This window comes from Schistocerca serialis, chromosome 10 (genome assembly GCF_023864345.2).
Source record: "Schistocerca serialis cubense isolate TAMUIC-IGC-003099 chromosome 10, iqSchSeri2.2, whole genome shotgun sequence".
Classification (NCBI taxonomy): domain Eukaryota; kingdom Metazoa; phylum Arthropoda; class Insecta; order Orthoptera; family Acrididae; genus Schistocerca; species Schistocerca serialis.
In genome coordinates this window covers 60,576,192-60,592,001 of record NC_064647.1, presented here as the reverse complement: position 1 = coordinate 60,592,001, position 15,810 = coordinate 60,576,192, and the positions used below count along the sequence as shown (strand labels likewise).

Below are 15,810 nucleotides of genomic sequence, written 5' to 3'. Positions count from 1 at the left end.
AGTTTCATCTCTAATGGATTATTGGTATTGAATGCTATTGTCATGCTTGTATTCTTAAATAATTCATTTATCTGAAATAGATCCCATGTATGTCATTTTTGTAAATCTCTTCTTGGAATTTATGACAGCATCGTTTGTTTCTTGTAATTCTTGATATAACAGATCAACATGATAGGAATTGTAATTGTTAGCAACTGCTATTTCTTTTAAGGTATCAATTTCCTTCTGGATTGCATCAGGTTGAAGAGGTAATTTCAATACCATATGTATCATTGTTTTAAAAAATGCCATTTTGTATCTTAATGGATGGCATGATGTAGCATTTATTATTACATTGGTTGGTGTGGTTTTTCTATAAATAGAAATATTATGTTTTCCATTCCTGTTTGCAATTGTGAGGTCCAGGAAATTAATACTATTGTTACTTTCGTGTTCTACTCTAAATACAAGCTTTGGATGTAAATGATTTAAGTTGTTAGTGAAAGCATCAATTTCTTCCTTAGAACCATTATATAATAGCAATGTGTTGCCAACATATCTTTTGTAGTATATAATTTTATTTGTTATTCTGGATTATTTTTGAAAAATTGAATCTCAACATAATTAATGAAGATATCTGTTATAGTGCTAGCCAGGGAATTCCCCACTGCAAGTCCATCTCCCTGAATATATATTTTACTATTAAATGAAAAATAATTAAAATCTAGAGTAATTCTTAACAGTTCAATGAACACTACTATTTCTTTGGGGCTCATGATTTTATGATGTGTTAAGTTATCTTGAATATGTATATTTGTGTAAAGATTGGTGATGTCCAATGATGCGAACCTTGCGTTTTGTGGAATATCCACAGCATAAATTAATTTAGTTAATTCAAAACTGTTCTTACTGCTATAATTTTCTTCATAAATGTAAAAGGATTTTAAGATTTGATTAAGCTTTTTGTTCAGGTTAGAAAAGGGACTGCTGATATTATTAACGATTGGACGAATTGGTAAATTTGGATTGTCTAATTTGATTTGTGATCTCAATTAGGTGAAGTGGGGTTCATAACCTTAAGTGTTATTTGATCTTTAGGTGAAAATAAGAAGTCACTATCATCAATCAGCTCTTTAATTTTTGTTTGAAATCTTGAAGTTGGGTCTTTATTAACTTCAGGTATTCCATTGGTGTTAAAAAATTGTAAAGTCTTAGAAACATTATTATCTTCACTAACAATGACAAGGGTATTCCCTTTATCTGCCTTGATTGCAATATCTTTATTAGTTATTAACTTCTGGTTCATTTGTTTTACAAATTTTCATTCATTATTATGTTTATTTTTATCTTTTTTCATTAGTAATGACATTTTTAATTTTACACGCAATGTCACCTTTTTCGGAACTACTAAATTTTGAATGTTTTTCAGCAATCTTTGCGTTAGCAATCACACGTTTAATATTTGCATTGCGCAATTATGGAGCTAAATTATATTTTAGGCCTTTGTTTAAAAGTATTGTCTCAGCAGGAGTAAAAGTAATTTTGGTTAGATTGGTTACTCTTAGATAAAAGTTATGTACATTTGGTGAAACATCTTGTGAGCACACATTTTAGTGACTAACAAGGGCTGCAATTTTCTTATTATGCTTATTAAGAATAGTTTCTCATACTGCATTAATTTTGCCATCTGTAAAGTTAAGTAACTGAAAATATTAATTGTGACAATTGATTGCTAATTTTTAGATGTAAATTGCACATTTCAAGATTTAATGCATCTTTTTCTTTATATTCATCTTTAATTTCAGATCTAATCCATAGAATGCTACTCTTCTGTTGTAAAGATTTTCCTATATCTGATCTGGTATTAAGACTAAGTTTTACTTTATTAGGAATCACATGATTCATTAGGCATTGTTTGTTAAATGATATTTTGGCATTAAGTTTCATAATTTTAGTGCATAACCCTCTAAACTTCTTGTTATCTCCAAATACCTGACTTGGTAATAAATTAATTACTTTTGAAACCTCGTAGGAATGAACAGTGATCAAAGTGTTACAAATATTTACTATCAAAAACAGTCTTGATCACAATTTATTTATTATGGTGGCCGGTTTCGACCACTACTGTGTTCATCTTCAGACCTACAAGTCGTATACAAAGCTTTAATTAGAGGGCTACGTACATTAAAGAAAATACATAAAGTTATAAAGCTATAAAAGATGAATTACCATTGAGTAAGGACCTTCTTACTCCCTGCCGGAGAATCACTACTGAAGAAATCAGTGCACGTCATACTATTCTCCAGCTGAAGGAGGTCCATTGGTGATTCATCGTTTTATAGCTTTATAATTTTATGTATTTTCTTTAATGTATGTAGCCCTCTAATTGAAGCTTTGTATATGACCTGTGGTGTAGGGGTAGCGTCTTTGATTCATAATCAAAACGTCTTTGGTCCCGGGTTCGATCCCCGCCACCGCCTAAATTTTGATAAATAATCAGCATTGGCGGCCAAAGACTTCCGGCATAAGAAGTCAGCCTCATTCTGCCAACGGCCTTGTCAAAGAGGGCGGAGGAGCGGATAGAGGTTCAGGGCACTCTCTTGTCCTAGGGGTGGGAAATTGCCCCTAAAGGCGGAAGAATCAGCAATGATCAACGATATGAGGATGCAGAAGGCAATGGAAACCACTGCATTAAAGACACGTAACGTGTATCCACAAGACATGTGGCCTGTAATTGAAGAAGTGTCATGATGATCTCTCCATTGGCAAAAGATTCCGGAATAGTCCCCCATTCGCATCTCCGGGAGGGGACTGCCAAGGGGGAGGTTACCATGAGAAAAAGATTGAATAATCAACGAAAGGATAACGTTCTACGAGTCGGGGCGTGGAATGTCAGAAGCTTGAACGTGGTAGGGAAACTAGAAAATCTGAAAAGGAAAATGCAAAGGCTCAATCTAGATATAGTAGGGGTCAGTGAAGTGAAGTGGAAGGAAGACAAGGATTTCTGGTCAGATGAGTATCGGGTAATATCAACAGCAGCAGAAAATGGTATAACAGGTGTAGGATTCGTTATGAATAGGAAGGTAGGGCAGAGGGTGTGTTACTGTGAACAGTTCAGTGACCGGGTTGTTCTAATCAGAATCGACAGCAGACCAACACCGACATCGATAGTTCAGGTATACATGCCGACGTCGCAAGCTGAAGATGAACAGATAGAGAAAGTGTATGAGGATATTGAAAGGGTAATGCAGTATGTAAAGGGGGACGAAAATCTAATAGTCATGGGCGACTGGAATGCAGTTGTAGGGGAAGGAGTAGAAAAAAAGGTTACAGGAGAATATGGGCTTGGGACAAGGAATGAAAGAGGAGAAAGACTAATTGAGTTCTGTAACAAGTTTCAGCTAGTAATAGCGAATACCCTGTTCAAGAATCACAAGAGGAGGAGGTATACTTGGAAAAGGCCGGGAGATACGGGAAGATTTCAATTAGATTACATCATGGTCAGACAGAGATTCCGAAATCAGATACTGGATTGTAAGGCGTACCCAGGAGCAGATATAGACTCAGATCACAATATAGTACTGATGAAGAGTAGGCTGAAGTTCAAGACATAAGCAAAGAAGTGGGATACGGAAATACTAAGGAATGACGAGATACGTTTGAAGTTCTCAAACGCTATAGATACAGCAATAAGGAATAGCGCAGTAGGCAGTACAGTTGAAGAGGAATGGACATCTCTAAAAAGGGCCACCACAGAAGTTGGGAAGGAAAACATAGGTACAAAGAAGGTAGCTGCGAAGAAACCATGGGTAACAGAAGAAATACTTCAGTTGATTGATGAAAGGAGGAAGTACAAACATGTTCCGGGAAAATCAGGAATACAGAAATACAAGTCGCTGAGGAATGAAATAAATAGGAAGTGCAGGGAAGCTAAGACGAAATGGCTGCAGGAAAAATGTGAAGACATCGAAAAAGATATGATTGTCGGAAGAACAGACTCAGCATACAGGAAAGTCAAAACAACCTTTGGTGACATTAAAAGCAACGGTGTTAACATTAAGAGTGCAACGGGAATTCCACTGTTAAATGCAGAGGAGAGAGGAGAGAGCAGATAGGTGGAAAGAATACATTGAAAGCCTCTATGAGGGTGAAGATTTGTCTGATGTGATAGAAGAAGAAACAGGAGTCGATTTAGAAGAGATAGGGGATCCAGTATTAGAATCGGAATTTAAAAGAGCTTTGGAGGACTTGCGGTCAAATAAGGCAGAAGGGATAGATAACATTCCATCAGAATTTCTAAAATCATTGGGGGAAGTGGCAACAAAACGACTATTCACGTTGGTGTGTAGAATATATGAGTCTGGCGACATACCATCTGACTTTCGGAAAAGCATCATCCACACAATTCCGAAGACGGCAAGAGCTGACAAGTGCGAGAATTATCCCACAATCAGCTTAACAGCTCATGCATCGAAGCTGCTTACAAGAATAATATACAGAAGAATGGAAAAGAAAATTGAGAATGCGCTAGGTGACGATCAGTTTGGCTTTAGGAAAAGTAGAGGGACGAGAGAGGCAATTCTGACGTTACGGCTAATAATGGAAGCAAGGCTAAAGAAAAATCAAGACACTTTCATAGGATTTGTCGACCTGGAAAAAGCGTTCGACAATATTAAATGGTGCAAGCTGTTCGAGATTCTGAATAAAGTAGGGGTAAGCTTTAGGGAGAGACGGGTCATATACAATATGTACAACAACCAAGAGGGAATAATAAGAGTGGACGATCAAGAACGAAGTGCTCGTATTAAGAAGGGTGTAAGACAAGGCTGTAGCCTTTCGCCTCTACTCTTCAATCTGTACATCGAGGAAGCAATGATGGAAATAAAAGAAAGGTTCAGGAGTGGAATTAAAATACAAGGTGAAAGGATATCAATGATACGATTCGCTGATGACATTGTTATCCTGAGTGAAAGTGAAGAAGAATTAAATGATCTTCTGAACGGAATGAACAGTCTAATGAGTACACAGTATGGTTTGAGAGTAAATTGGAGAAAGACAAAGGTAATGAGAAGTAGTATAAATGAGAACAGCGAGAAATTTAACGTCAGGATTGAGGGTCACGAAGTCAATGAAGTTAAGGAATTCTGCTACCTAGGCAGTAAAATAACCAATGACGGACGGAGCAAAGAGGACATCAAAAGCAGGCTTGCTATGGCAAAAAAGGCATTTCTGGCAAAGAGAAGTCTACTTATATCAAATACCGGCCTTAATTTGAGGAAGAAATTTCTGAGGATGTACGTCTGGAGTACAGCATTGTATGGTAGTGAAACATGGACTGTGGGAAAACCGGAACAGAAGAGAATCGAAGCATTTGAGATGTGGTGCTATAGACGAATGTTGAAAATTAGGTGGACTGATAAGGTAAGGAATGAGGAGGTTCTACGCAGAATCGGAAAGGAATATGTGGAAAACACTGATAAGGAGAAGGGACAGGATGATAGGACATCTGCTAAGACATGAGGGAACGACTTCCATGGTACTAGAGGGAGCTGTAGAGGGCAAAAACTGTAGAGGAAGACAGAGATTGGAATACGTCAAGCAAATAACTGAGGACGTAGGTTGCAAGTGCTACTCTGAGATGAAGAGGTTAGCACAGGAAAGGAATTCGTGGCGGGCCGCATCAAACCAGTCAGTAGACTGATCACAAAAAAAAAAAAAAAAAAAAAAAAAAAAAAAAAAAAAAAAAAAAAAAAATTAAATATCCGACTTGTAGGTTTGAAGATGACCACAGCAGTGGTCAAAACCGGTCACTGTAAGAAATAAATTGTGATCAAGACTGTTTTTGATAGTAAATATAAGCATCCTGACTACCAATTGAGATTGACTGACTTATTTTGTGAAAATGGAAAGATCGACTTGCTTAACGCAGTGGATTAGAGTTTAGCTAAGTTTCTAGTTCTTCCAAATCTGTATTTTAGTAAACTGATGATAGTAAAGGGGTACCTGAAGAATGGTAATTTCTCAAGTGTTGTTGTATTCCAAGGAACGAGCAGAATTTTTTTTGTTTTTTTTTTTTTAAAAAAAAAGAAAATAAATTTTTGGAATACTGCTTGTGTGTCTACCTTTTTCCTAATCAGCCATTACCAATATGTTTGGTCCCAGAATCATTGCACTCTAAATACTGGTTTGATGCAGCTCTCCACGTTAGGCCTCTTCATCTCCGCATCACTCCTGCAACCTACATCCATTTGAACCTGATTTCACTGTTCGTCTATTACTCTCCCTCTACAATTTTTACCCCCACTCTCTCTCACACTTCCCTCATTAACAAATTACGATTTGCCTCAGGGTGCGTTCTATCAACCGATCACTACTTTTAGCCAAGCTGTGCTATAAATTTCTTTTTTCCCCATGACGATTCAATATCTTCCCCTTTGATATGCGTTGTACCTCCTGCTCTTCAACATTTTTCTGGAGCACTACATTTCAAAATCTTCAATTGTCTTCTTGTCTGAGTTGTTTATCACACATGTTTCACTTCTATTTAAGGCTACACACCAGACAAATATCTTTAGAAAACGTTTAAATTTTAATTTGATGTTAACGAAGTTCCCTTTTTGAGAAATGCTTTTCTTGCTATCTTCTATCTCTATTTTATATCCTCTCTGCTTATGTCATCAGCATTTATTTTGATGCCCAAGCAGCAAAACTCATCAACTATGTTTAGTGCTTCATTTCCTTATCTCATTTCCTCAGCATTGCCTGCTTCAATTCGACTAGCCCTATTACCCTTGCTTTACTTGTTGTTCATCTTGATCATATAACTTCTTTTAGACACTATCCATTCCGTACAAATTCTTTTACAAATTCTTTGCTTATGTGACACAGTTGAAATGTCCTCACCGAAACTCAAGATTTCTTTTCACAGAGCTTTAATCTCCTTTCCAATTTTGTGTTTGGTTTTCAGACTGAACAACATCTGGATGCGCTACAAATCTGTGTCACTCCCTTCTCAGCCACTACTTGCCCTTCTTGTCCTGTCACTCTTGCAACCACCTTGTAGTTTCCTTTGAAGCTTCATATAACCCTTCACTACCTATATTTTACCCGTGTTACCTTCCGAATTTCGAAGAGTATATTGCAGTCCACACTGTGAAAGCTCATCTTGAGGTTGAAGCTCTTCTGTCCATGTCTGCTTACAAACAGAATTGTTTTTGGCAGGGGTCCATCTTGAGCAAAACACAATTTTATCTTTGCTTCTGTTTCCCAGACAGGTTTCGTTGAAGTTTCAGCACCATCAGTGGACTTTTTTTTCCTTGTTACCACATGCTGTGGGTTTCCTATTTCTTTATTGCACTTGTGTTGTTTCACAGATGGTCTCTTTTTCGGTGAAGAGTTGCATAATGCAACTTTGACTGTCAATGTTTACAATTTACGAAAATAAGATGGCGGACAGTCGAACAGATGAAGCTGAATGCAAAATACACTCCTGGAAATTGAAATAAGAACACCGTGAATTCATTGTCCCAGAAAGGGGAAACTTTATTGACACATTCCTGGGGTCAGATACATCACATGATCACACTGACAGAACCACAGGCACATAGACACAGGCAACAGAGCATGCACAATGTCGGCACTAGTACAGTGTATATCCACCTTTCGCAGCAATGCAGGCTGCTATTCTCCCATGGAGACGATCGTAGAGATGCTGGATGTAGTCCTGTGGAACGGCTTGCCATGCCATTTCCACCTGGCGCCTTAGTTGGACCAGCGTTCGTGCTGGACGTGCAGACCGCGTGAGACGACGCTTCATCCAGTCCCAAACATGCTCAATGGGGGACAGATCCGGAGATCTTGCTGGCCAGGGTAGTTGACTTACACCTAGAGCACGTTGGGTGGCACGGGATACATGCGGACGTGCAATGTCCTGTTGGAACAGCAAGTTCCCTTGCCGGTCTAGGAATGGTAGAACGATGGGTTCGATGACGGTTTGGATGTACCGTGCACTATTCAGTGTCCCCTCGACGATCACCAGTGGTGTACGGCCAGTGTAGGATATCGCTCCCCACACCATGATGCCGGGTGTTGGCCCTGTGTGCCTCGGTCGTATGCAGTCCTGATTGTGGCGCTCACCTGCACGGCGCCAAACACGCATACGACCATCATTGGCACCAAGGCAGAAGCGACTCTCATCGCTGAAGACGACACGTCTCCATTCGTCCCCCATTCACGCCTGTCGCGACACCACTGGAGGCGGGCTGCACGATGTTGGGGCGTGAGCGGAAGACGGCCTAACGGTGTGCGGGACCGTAGCCCAGCTTCATGGAGACGGTTGCGAATGGTCCTCGCCGATACCCCAGGAGCAACAGTGTCCCTAATTTGCTGGGAAGTGGCGGTGCGGTCCCCTACGGCACTGCGTAGGATCCTACGGTCTTGGCGTGCATCCGTGCGTCGCTGCGGTCCGGTCCCAGGTCGACAGGCACGTGCACCTTCCGCCGACCACTGGCGACAACATCGATGTACTGTGGAGACCTCACGCCCCACGTGTTGAGCAATTCGGCGGTACGTCCACCCGGCCTCCCGCATGCCCACTATACGCCCTCGCTCAAAGTCCGTCAACTGCACATACGGTTCACGTCCACGCTGTCGCGGCATGCTACCAGTGTTAAAGACTGCGATGGAGTTCCGTATGCCACGGCAAACTGGCTGACACTGACGGCGGCGGTGCACAAATGCTGCGCAGCTAGCGCCATTCGACGGCCAACACCGCGGTTCCTGGTGTGTCCGCTGTGCCGTGCGTGTGATCATTGCTTGAACAGCCCTCTCGCAGTGTACGGAGCAAGTATGGTGGGTCTGACACACCGGTGTCAATGTGTTCTTTTTTCCATTTCCAGGAGTGTATGTTAAGTTGATTGTGCGATAGTTCTCTCACGTTCCTGCCTTTGCTTTCTTTGGGATTACGCGGATGATATTTTTCCGAAAGTCTGATCATGCGTAACTTCGGATCATTAACGTAATAAAACAAATCGGTATTGACTCTTCAGTGGTGCAGCAAGAGATTGACTCTCAGACGCCGCTGCTCGGTGTTTACGCACCTGTGGCGGTGACCGATCCTTCGAAGTCGCAGACGCCGACGATGAACGGAACTGGCTGGAAGTCCCCGCTGAGCATGATGTCTGTGGGGTGGCGCGTCATGAAGGCTCCGCCCTCGGCGTCTGGGGGCTCCAGGGTGCCCACGAACGGGAAGATCCAGCTGCGGGCCTTGTCCTGGGAACACGAACCCATGAGCCGAAACATTACGACCACCTGCTGAATAGCGGGCTGTTCCGCTTTTCAAACACAGTACAACAGATTCTGCTTAGCACGGGTTCTACAAGTTCTTGACAGTATTGCAGAAGTATGTGGCCTCAGATGTCTTCGCACAGGTCGAGTAATTCCCGCAAATTATGGAAGGGTAGTTTAGAGGCATGCAGCCAGTGTCCGACACGTGTACAAATGGATACATATCAGGCACATTTGCTGGCCAAGACATCAATGTGAGTTCAGTGTAATGCCCCTCAAACCACTGCAGCACGATTCTGACCTTGAAACACGGACAGTTATCCTGTTGGAAGATGTCGTCGCCATCAGAGAAGACTTCAACCATGAAAGAGTGCAGGTGGTCCGCTACAGTGTGTTCACATACTTCACCGCTGTCGTGATACCATCGATTACCGCCACAGATCCCATGGAAGCCCAACCCATAGCATAATTCTGCCCACACTGGTCCGCATCTGAGGCGCTGTGCGCGTTTCGTGCAGCCCTTCTCCCGAGTGGCGGCGTGTGAGGACCCAACCGTCGACCTGGTGTACAAAGGAGTGTGATTAATTCTACAGGCGACACGTTTTTGTGGATCCACGGTGAAAACTCAGGGATACCATGCCTATTCCACTCATAACTGACGATGTCGTTGGGCCAATATAGGAACACGCAGGGTTCGTGTGATGTGGAGCAACATGTTCCACAGTGACCCTTGAACTGTGTGCTCCAAAACCCTTGTGTCGGCAACAGCACTGTACTCTGTCGTCAGATCTGCCGCAGATCGCTGCCTACCTGGAACTACACACTGGTGGATCCTACAGGCTCTATGTTTTGTGATGAGACATGGTCGTCCAGTACCATACGGCCTACTCATTACTTCACGATCCTTCAACCACTTTCCACAGCTGCTCACGACAGTAGTACGCCAACAGGCGATCAGCTTCACCGTTTCAGAGAGTCTCGTTTCCAGCAATAGCACCACAGCAATGTCCCCTTTTTCGAAACCGTTAACATCAATGGATTTCCGCATTTGTGGCCCATTGGCCCATTGGCCTCTATTCTGCTTACATCCTTTCCTTATTGCGTCTCGTGCCTGCAACACCATGAGGGGGCATTGAACTTGGAGGTGGGGCAATGTTCGTAATGTCTCGGCTCATCAATAAATAAATGCCGTGTGACTAGTGTTTCCTGTCGGGTAGACCGTTCACTGGGTGCAAGTCTTTCGATTTGACGCCACTTTGGCGACTTGCTCGTCGATGGGGACGAAATGATGATGATTAGGACAACACAACACCCAGTCCCTGAGCGGAGAAAATCTCTGACGCAGCCGGGAATCGAACCCGGGCCCTTAGGATTTACATTCTCTCGCACTGACCACTTTTTTTTTTTACACTAAATGAAATGCATCCTCTGCAAAAAAAGAAAAAAATCATTGTAAAACAAATTACAAATTTAAAGGAACAGGGATGTTTTATTTATTTATTTATTTGTTTTCAATAAAGATCACTCTGTTAAAAGGAACATGTAGATCATTTGATGGTGTAGTATGTGCATTACATATTGAGTGGTAAGAGAAGCGTGAGGTTCATTATCAGCTGTCAAACGTGCATACCGACTGCACACGGCACATCCCAACTGCGTGGGGGGTCAAGGAAGACTGCCTGAAGATAGTTGGCAAAGGTTTTCCGATAGTGTGACCATCTACGAACCTCATTGTGGGCTTGCTGCAAGAAATACCAAACGTCAAGTCGCGACTTGGCAGCATCCCCATAGAGGTACGCGATCGTCCAACCTTTGACCCAGATGATCGACTGTGATTTAGTCGCCGGAAAGTAGTCACTATCCGGATGTAATAAGGAAGCAGATGTAATATGTTGGGGGATCACACGAAGGTAGCAAGCCACCATCTGTCTTCCTAGGAGCCAGACGTCCTCCACCGCGATTACAAGTTAAGCGGTGATGGTCGTCATCCACTTGGCGACATTTCGGACATAGTGGAGTGTCCACTAGTCCAATTGCATGGAGCCGTTGGTTGGTGTTGAACTTGCCACAGGCGACAGAGAACCACAGTGCCCGAATGAAGGTAGGAAGGAATTTTTGGTGCACATGTCTCCAAATCTTCGGCCAATGCAACTTGGGGTGTTTGAGTTCAATGACATTACGACTTATCCGTCGTAGCAGCCAAGCATAAAAATCCATCGCGCGTGGCAGTCTCGTGCGCGGAAGCTCGTCTATGATATAACTAACAAGGGAACCTCCCCATCGCACCTCCCTCAGATTTAGTTACAAGTTGGCACAGTGGATAGGCCTTGAAAAACTGAATCCAGATCAATCCAGAAAACAGGAATAAGTTGTGTGGAACTATGAAAAAGTAAGCAAAATATACAAACTGATTAGGCCATGTGCAAGATATGCAACAGAAAGGACAGTGCGAATTTAGGAGCACCGTGGTCCCGTGGTTAGCGTGAGCCGCTGTGGAAGTAGAGGTCCTTGGTTCAAGTCTTTCCTCGAGTGAAAATTTTACTTTCTTTATTTTCGCAAAGTTATGATTTGTCCGTTCGTTCATTGACGTCTCTGTTCACTGTAATAAGTTTAGCGCCTGTGCTTTGCGACCGCACCGCAAAACCGTGCCATTGTTATTGAAGTCGCGAGCTGTATTTGCTGGATTCATATTGCCCACGGAATACATCTCACGTATTTAATGCACTCTCGTCCAAAGCAGTGAACAGTCCACTGCCAGCCAGGGAGCCTCGTTAGCAGGAATACTCTCTTTTCCGTGCGATGTGGTCGACTGACGTCATGTGTTTCGATGTTTGTTTAGGTGTAGCGTCCCCATACTACGACGCAGTTACCTCGCATCGGACGGACGGACGGACGGACAGATAATAATTGTCTGAAAATAAAAAAGTTAAACTTTTCAGTCGATGGACGACTTGAACCAAGGACCTTTGGTACGGCAGCCGCTCACGCTAACCACGGGACTACGGCGCTCTAGAGCTCAGGTTGTCCTTGATGTTGCCTATATTGCGCATTGACTACTCAGTTTGTATATTTTGCTTATTTTTTCATAGTTCCACACAACTTCTTCCTGTTTTCTGGATTGATCTGGATTCAGTTTTTCAAGGCCTATCCACTGTGCCAACTTATAACTAAATCTGAGGGGGGTGCGATGTGGAGGTTCCCTTGTAAGTTCAAAGATAAATGTTGATACATGCGCAAAATGTGGCGTAATGTTGTCCACCGCCACCGGAGGTGCGAGGGACGCTGGAACCAGGAGATCCAGTAGGCGGGATGTGAGGGAATCACCCCCGCTTCGCCATTGCTTGCACATCGTGGCTAGAAGGAGCGCCGTCGCTCGGCAGTGAACATTCGTAAGTCCGAGTCCCCCCTTGTCCGTAGGGAGCGTGAGCGTTGCGTATCGCACCTTGAGGGGCGACCCAATCATCACAAAATAGCCTAGTGCTGATTGAAGTCGACGTCCGAGCGTGAGTGGTAGGGGCAGGATCTGCGAAATATGCAACATTTGAGAAATCACGTAAGTGTTCAGATATTCGACTCGCTGCGAAGGATCGAGGCGCCGTAGGAGATGTTGTCGGACCATGGTACGTCTTGTCTGTAAAATACGTCGGTAGTTAACTGCCGCAGTATGTTTTACAGATGAGGTAAAGTCTATGCCGAGATAGCGGAATCGTTGCACATAAGGAAACGGACTGATTTCTTCCGGCGTAAGGCCCCTTCCCACCGGCATTGCTGCCGATTTGTCGATGTTCACTGCACTACCCGCCGTCACACTGTGGTCCAACAACAGTTCAAGGACCGCCTTCACCTCTTCCTCAGAACGAACGAGCAGCAGGAGGTCGTCCACATAGGCACGACATTTGAAGGTGTAGCCCCGCAGTTCCATCCCAGAAAGAGAATTTGTTAGCCTCCCAATTAATGGTTCCAACGCTATCGCGAACAGCAGCATCGAAAGAGGGCAGCCCTGGCGAATGGATCGTCGAATTTGAATGGGCCCTGATATACGCCCATTAACCTGTACCAAGGATTGTGCGCCCCCATAAATCCTTCTAATGAGACCAGTAAAACGGTCTGGAAATCCCATTTGTTCCAGTACACCGTACAGATAGTTGTGACACACCTTATCAAAAGCAGTGTCAAAATGAACCGCCACCATCGCCGCTTTAAGCCGGCACTCCTCCGCCAGCGCTATCACATCACGGCATTCGCCAGTAGCTGTTTGCACATTCACCGATCCACCCGGTGTCGTCTGTTCTGGAGAGAGAGAACGCTACGAATTAACATACGACATCGGAACGCTAGCAACCGTGCAAAGACCTTATAGTCGGCATTAAGCAGGGTGATGGGGCGATAATGTGTGACCGTAATCCCTGGCTTCGGTTTATGTACTGGCACCAAGAGGCCTTTCATAAAAACCGGTGGAATAGGCGCATCGGAATTTAACATCTCGTTGTACATTTCCGTCTATCGCGGTGCCATTTCGTTGCAAAACTCTCGGTAAAATTCAGCAGGAAGCCCATCAATGCCTGGGGACCGATTCAGCGCACCTTGTGCGATCGCATCATGTACTTCCTCACAGCTAATGGCTTCCAGTAAGGTTCCCGCGGCTTCCACCGTCAATGTACGGGAGACGTGCGCGGCTATACTGTCGAGGTCATCGACAGGGGCTGCTTCTTCCTGATAGATGTGTTGGTAATGGTCGACGAATGCTGTCACTCTTCGGTCTTGGCGGGTAATTAATTCCCGTACCAAAACGCGTCGTCGGTGCTTTCGTTCATTCACGACGTGGTGCATGGAAGGAATCTTGTGCCTTATCGTATCTTTGACATCTGCCGCGCACCATGGTTCTCCTAAGATGTTTCCAGCTAAAGCCACTAGTTTAGCTTGTATCCTTTTGCGTTCGATCCAGACAACCTGTCCCGGTGGACCATCATCCAGGTCACGCAGCGCTGCAGAATAAAAGTCGGTCGTACGGAGGCGCCATTCTACCATCTCCCTTCTACAGGGTGTTACAAAAAGGTACGGCCAAACTTTCAGGAAACATTCCTCACACACAAAGAAAGAAAATATGTTATGTGGACATGTGTCCGGTAACGCTTACTTTCCATGTTAGAGCTCATTTTATTACTTCTCTTCAAATCACATTAATCATGGAATGGAAACACACAGCAACAGATCGTACCAGCGTGACTTCAAACACGTTGTTACAGGAAATGTTCAAAATGTCCTCCGTTAGCGAGGATACATGCGTCCACCCTCCGTCGCATGGAATCCCTGATGCGCTGATGCAGCCCTGGAGAATGGCGTGTTGTATCACAGCCGTCCACAATACGAGCACGAAGAGTCTCTACATTTGGCACCGGGGTTGCGTAGACAAGAGCTTTCAATTGCCTCCATAAATGAAAGTCAAGAGGGTTGAGGTCAGGAGAGCGTGGAGGCCATGGAATTGGTCCGCCTCTACCAATCCATCGGTCACCGAATCTGTTGTTGAGAAGCGTACGAACACTTCGACTGAAATGTGCAGGAGCTCCATCGTGCACGAACCAGATGTTGTGTCGTACTTGTAAAGGCACATGTTCTAGCAGCACAGGTAGAGTATCCCGTATGATATCATGATAACGTGCTCCATTCAGCGTAGGTGGAAGAAACTAAAATGAGGTCTAACATGGAAATTAAGCGATTCCGGACACATGTCCACATAACATCTTTTCTTTATTTGTGTGTGAGGAATGTTTCCTGAAAGTTTGGCCGTACCTTTTTGTAACACCCTGTATATGAGATGAACGTACGGCGAAGCGCCGGTTTAGCACAAGTCAGCCACCAATCAAGCTTCGTCGCATACCTTCCAACCCTTCGCTCACACATCGTCCATGTCTCAAGGATCCGCTGACGGCATTCAGGATCATGTAGATGTTGAATGTTTAGTTTCCACGGGGCCTTACTGTTCCACACCTGTCTACGGGGAAGAAGCACCGTACAGATGTAAGCGCTGTGATGCTAATGGCCAGCGTTCGGCGTCCTGGACATCATTTGCATGAGCCCGTGAGATACAAATGCGATCTAATCTGCTCGCCGAATGACTTGTCACGTAGGTGTATCCCGGTGCAGCTCCATGTCGTAACTCCCACGTGTCACTAAGTACAGTGTCGTTGACAACGATTTGCAACTCCTGGCTGATGTTTGCTTGCGGCCATTGGTCTTTCTGGCTGAGAACACAGTTGAAATCTCCACCAATTATTACACATTCATAACGTCCATGGAATAATGAGGCAATGTCTTTTGCATAAATTCGCGCTCTTTTTCGCCGCCGATTATTTCCCGATGGTGCATAAAGATTGATGATGCGTGTCCCAAACGTCGTGAAAGCCATTCCCCTGGCCGACGGAAGATAACACACGTTTCCCACTGGGAAGCCATCTCGCACGTTAACTGCCACCCCACTCCCATTGTGATCTCCATGTGACGAATAGGATTGGCAGCCTGCGATGTATGGGAGTGCAGCTATGTGGA

At 44.0% G+C, this 15,810-nt stretch overlaps 1 protein-coding gene across 1 annotated transcript in view; it reads right to left on the bottom strand.

Annotated features, from left to right (window-relative positions):
* Positions 1–15,810, bottom strand: part of LOC126424927 (juvenile hormone esterase-like) — a 148,084-nt gene that overhangs the window by 41,431 nt on the left and 90,843 nt on the right. Inside the window, exon 6 of the mRNA XM_050087771.1 lies at positions 9,078–9,249. Coding sequence (XP_049943728.1) covers positions 9,078–9,249 — 172 coding nt within the window. The remainder of the gene's footprint in view (positions 1–9,077; positions 9,250–15,810) is intronic.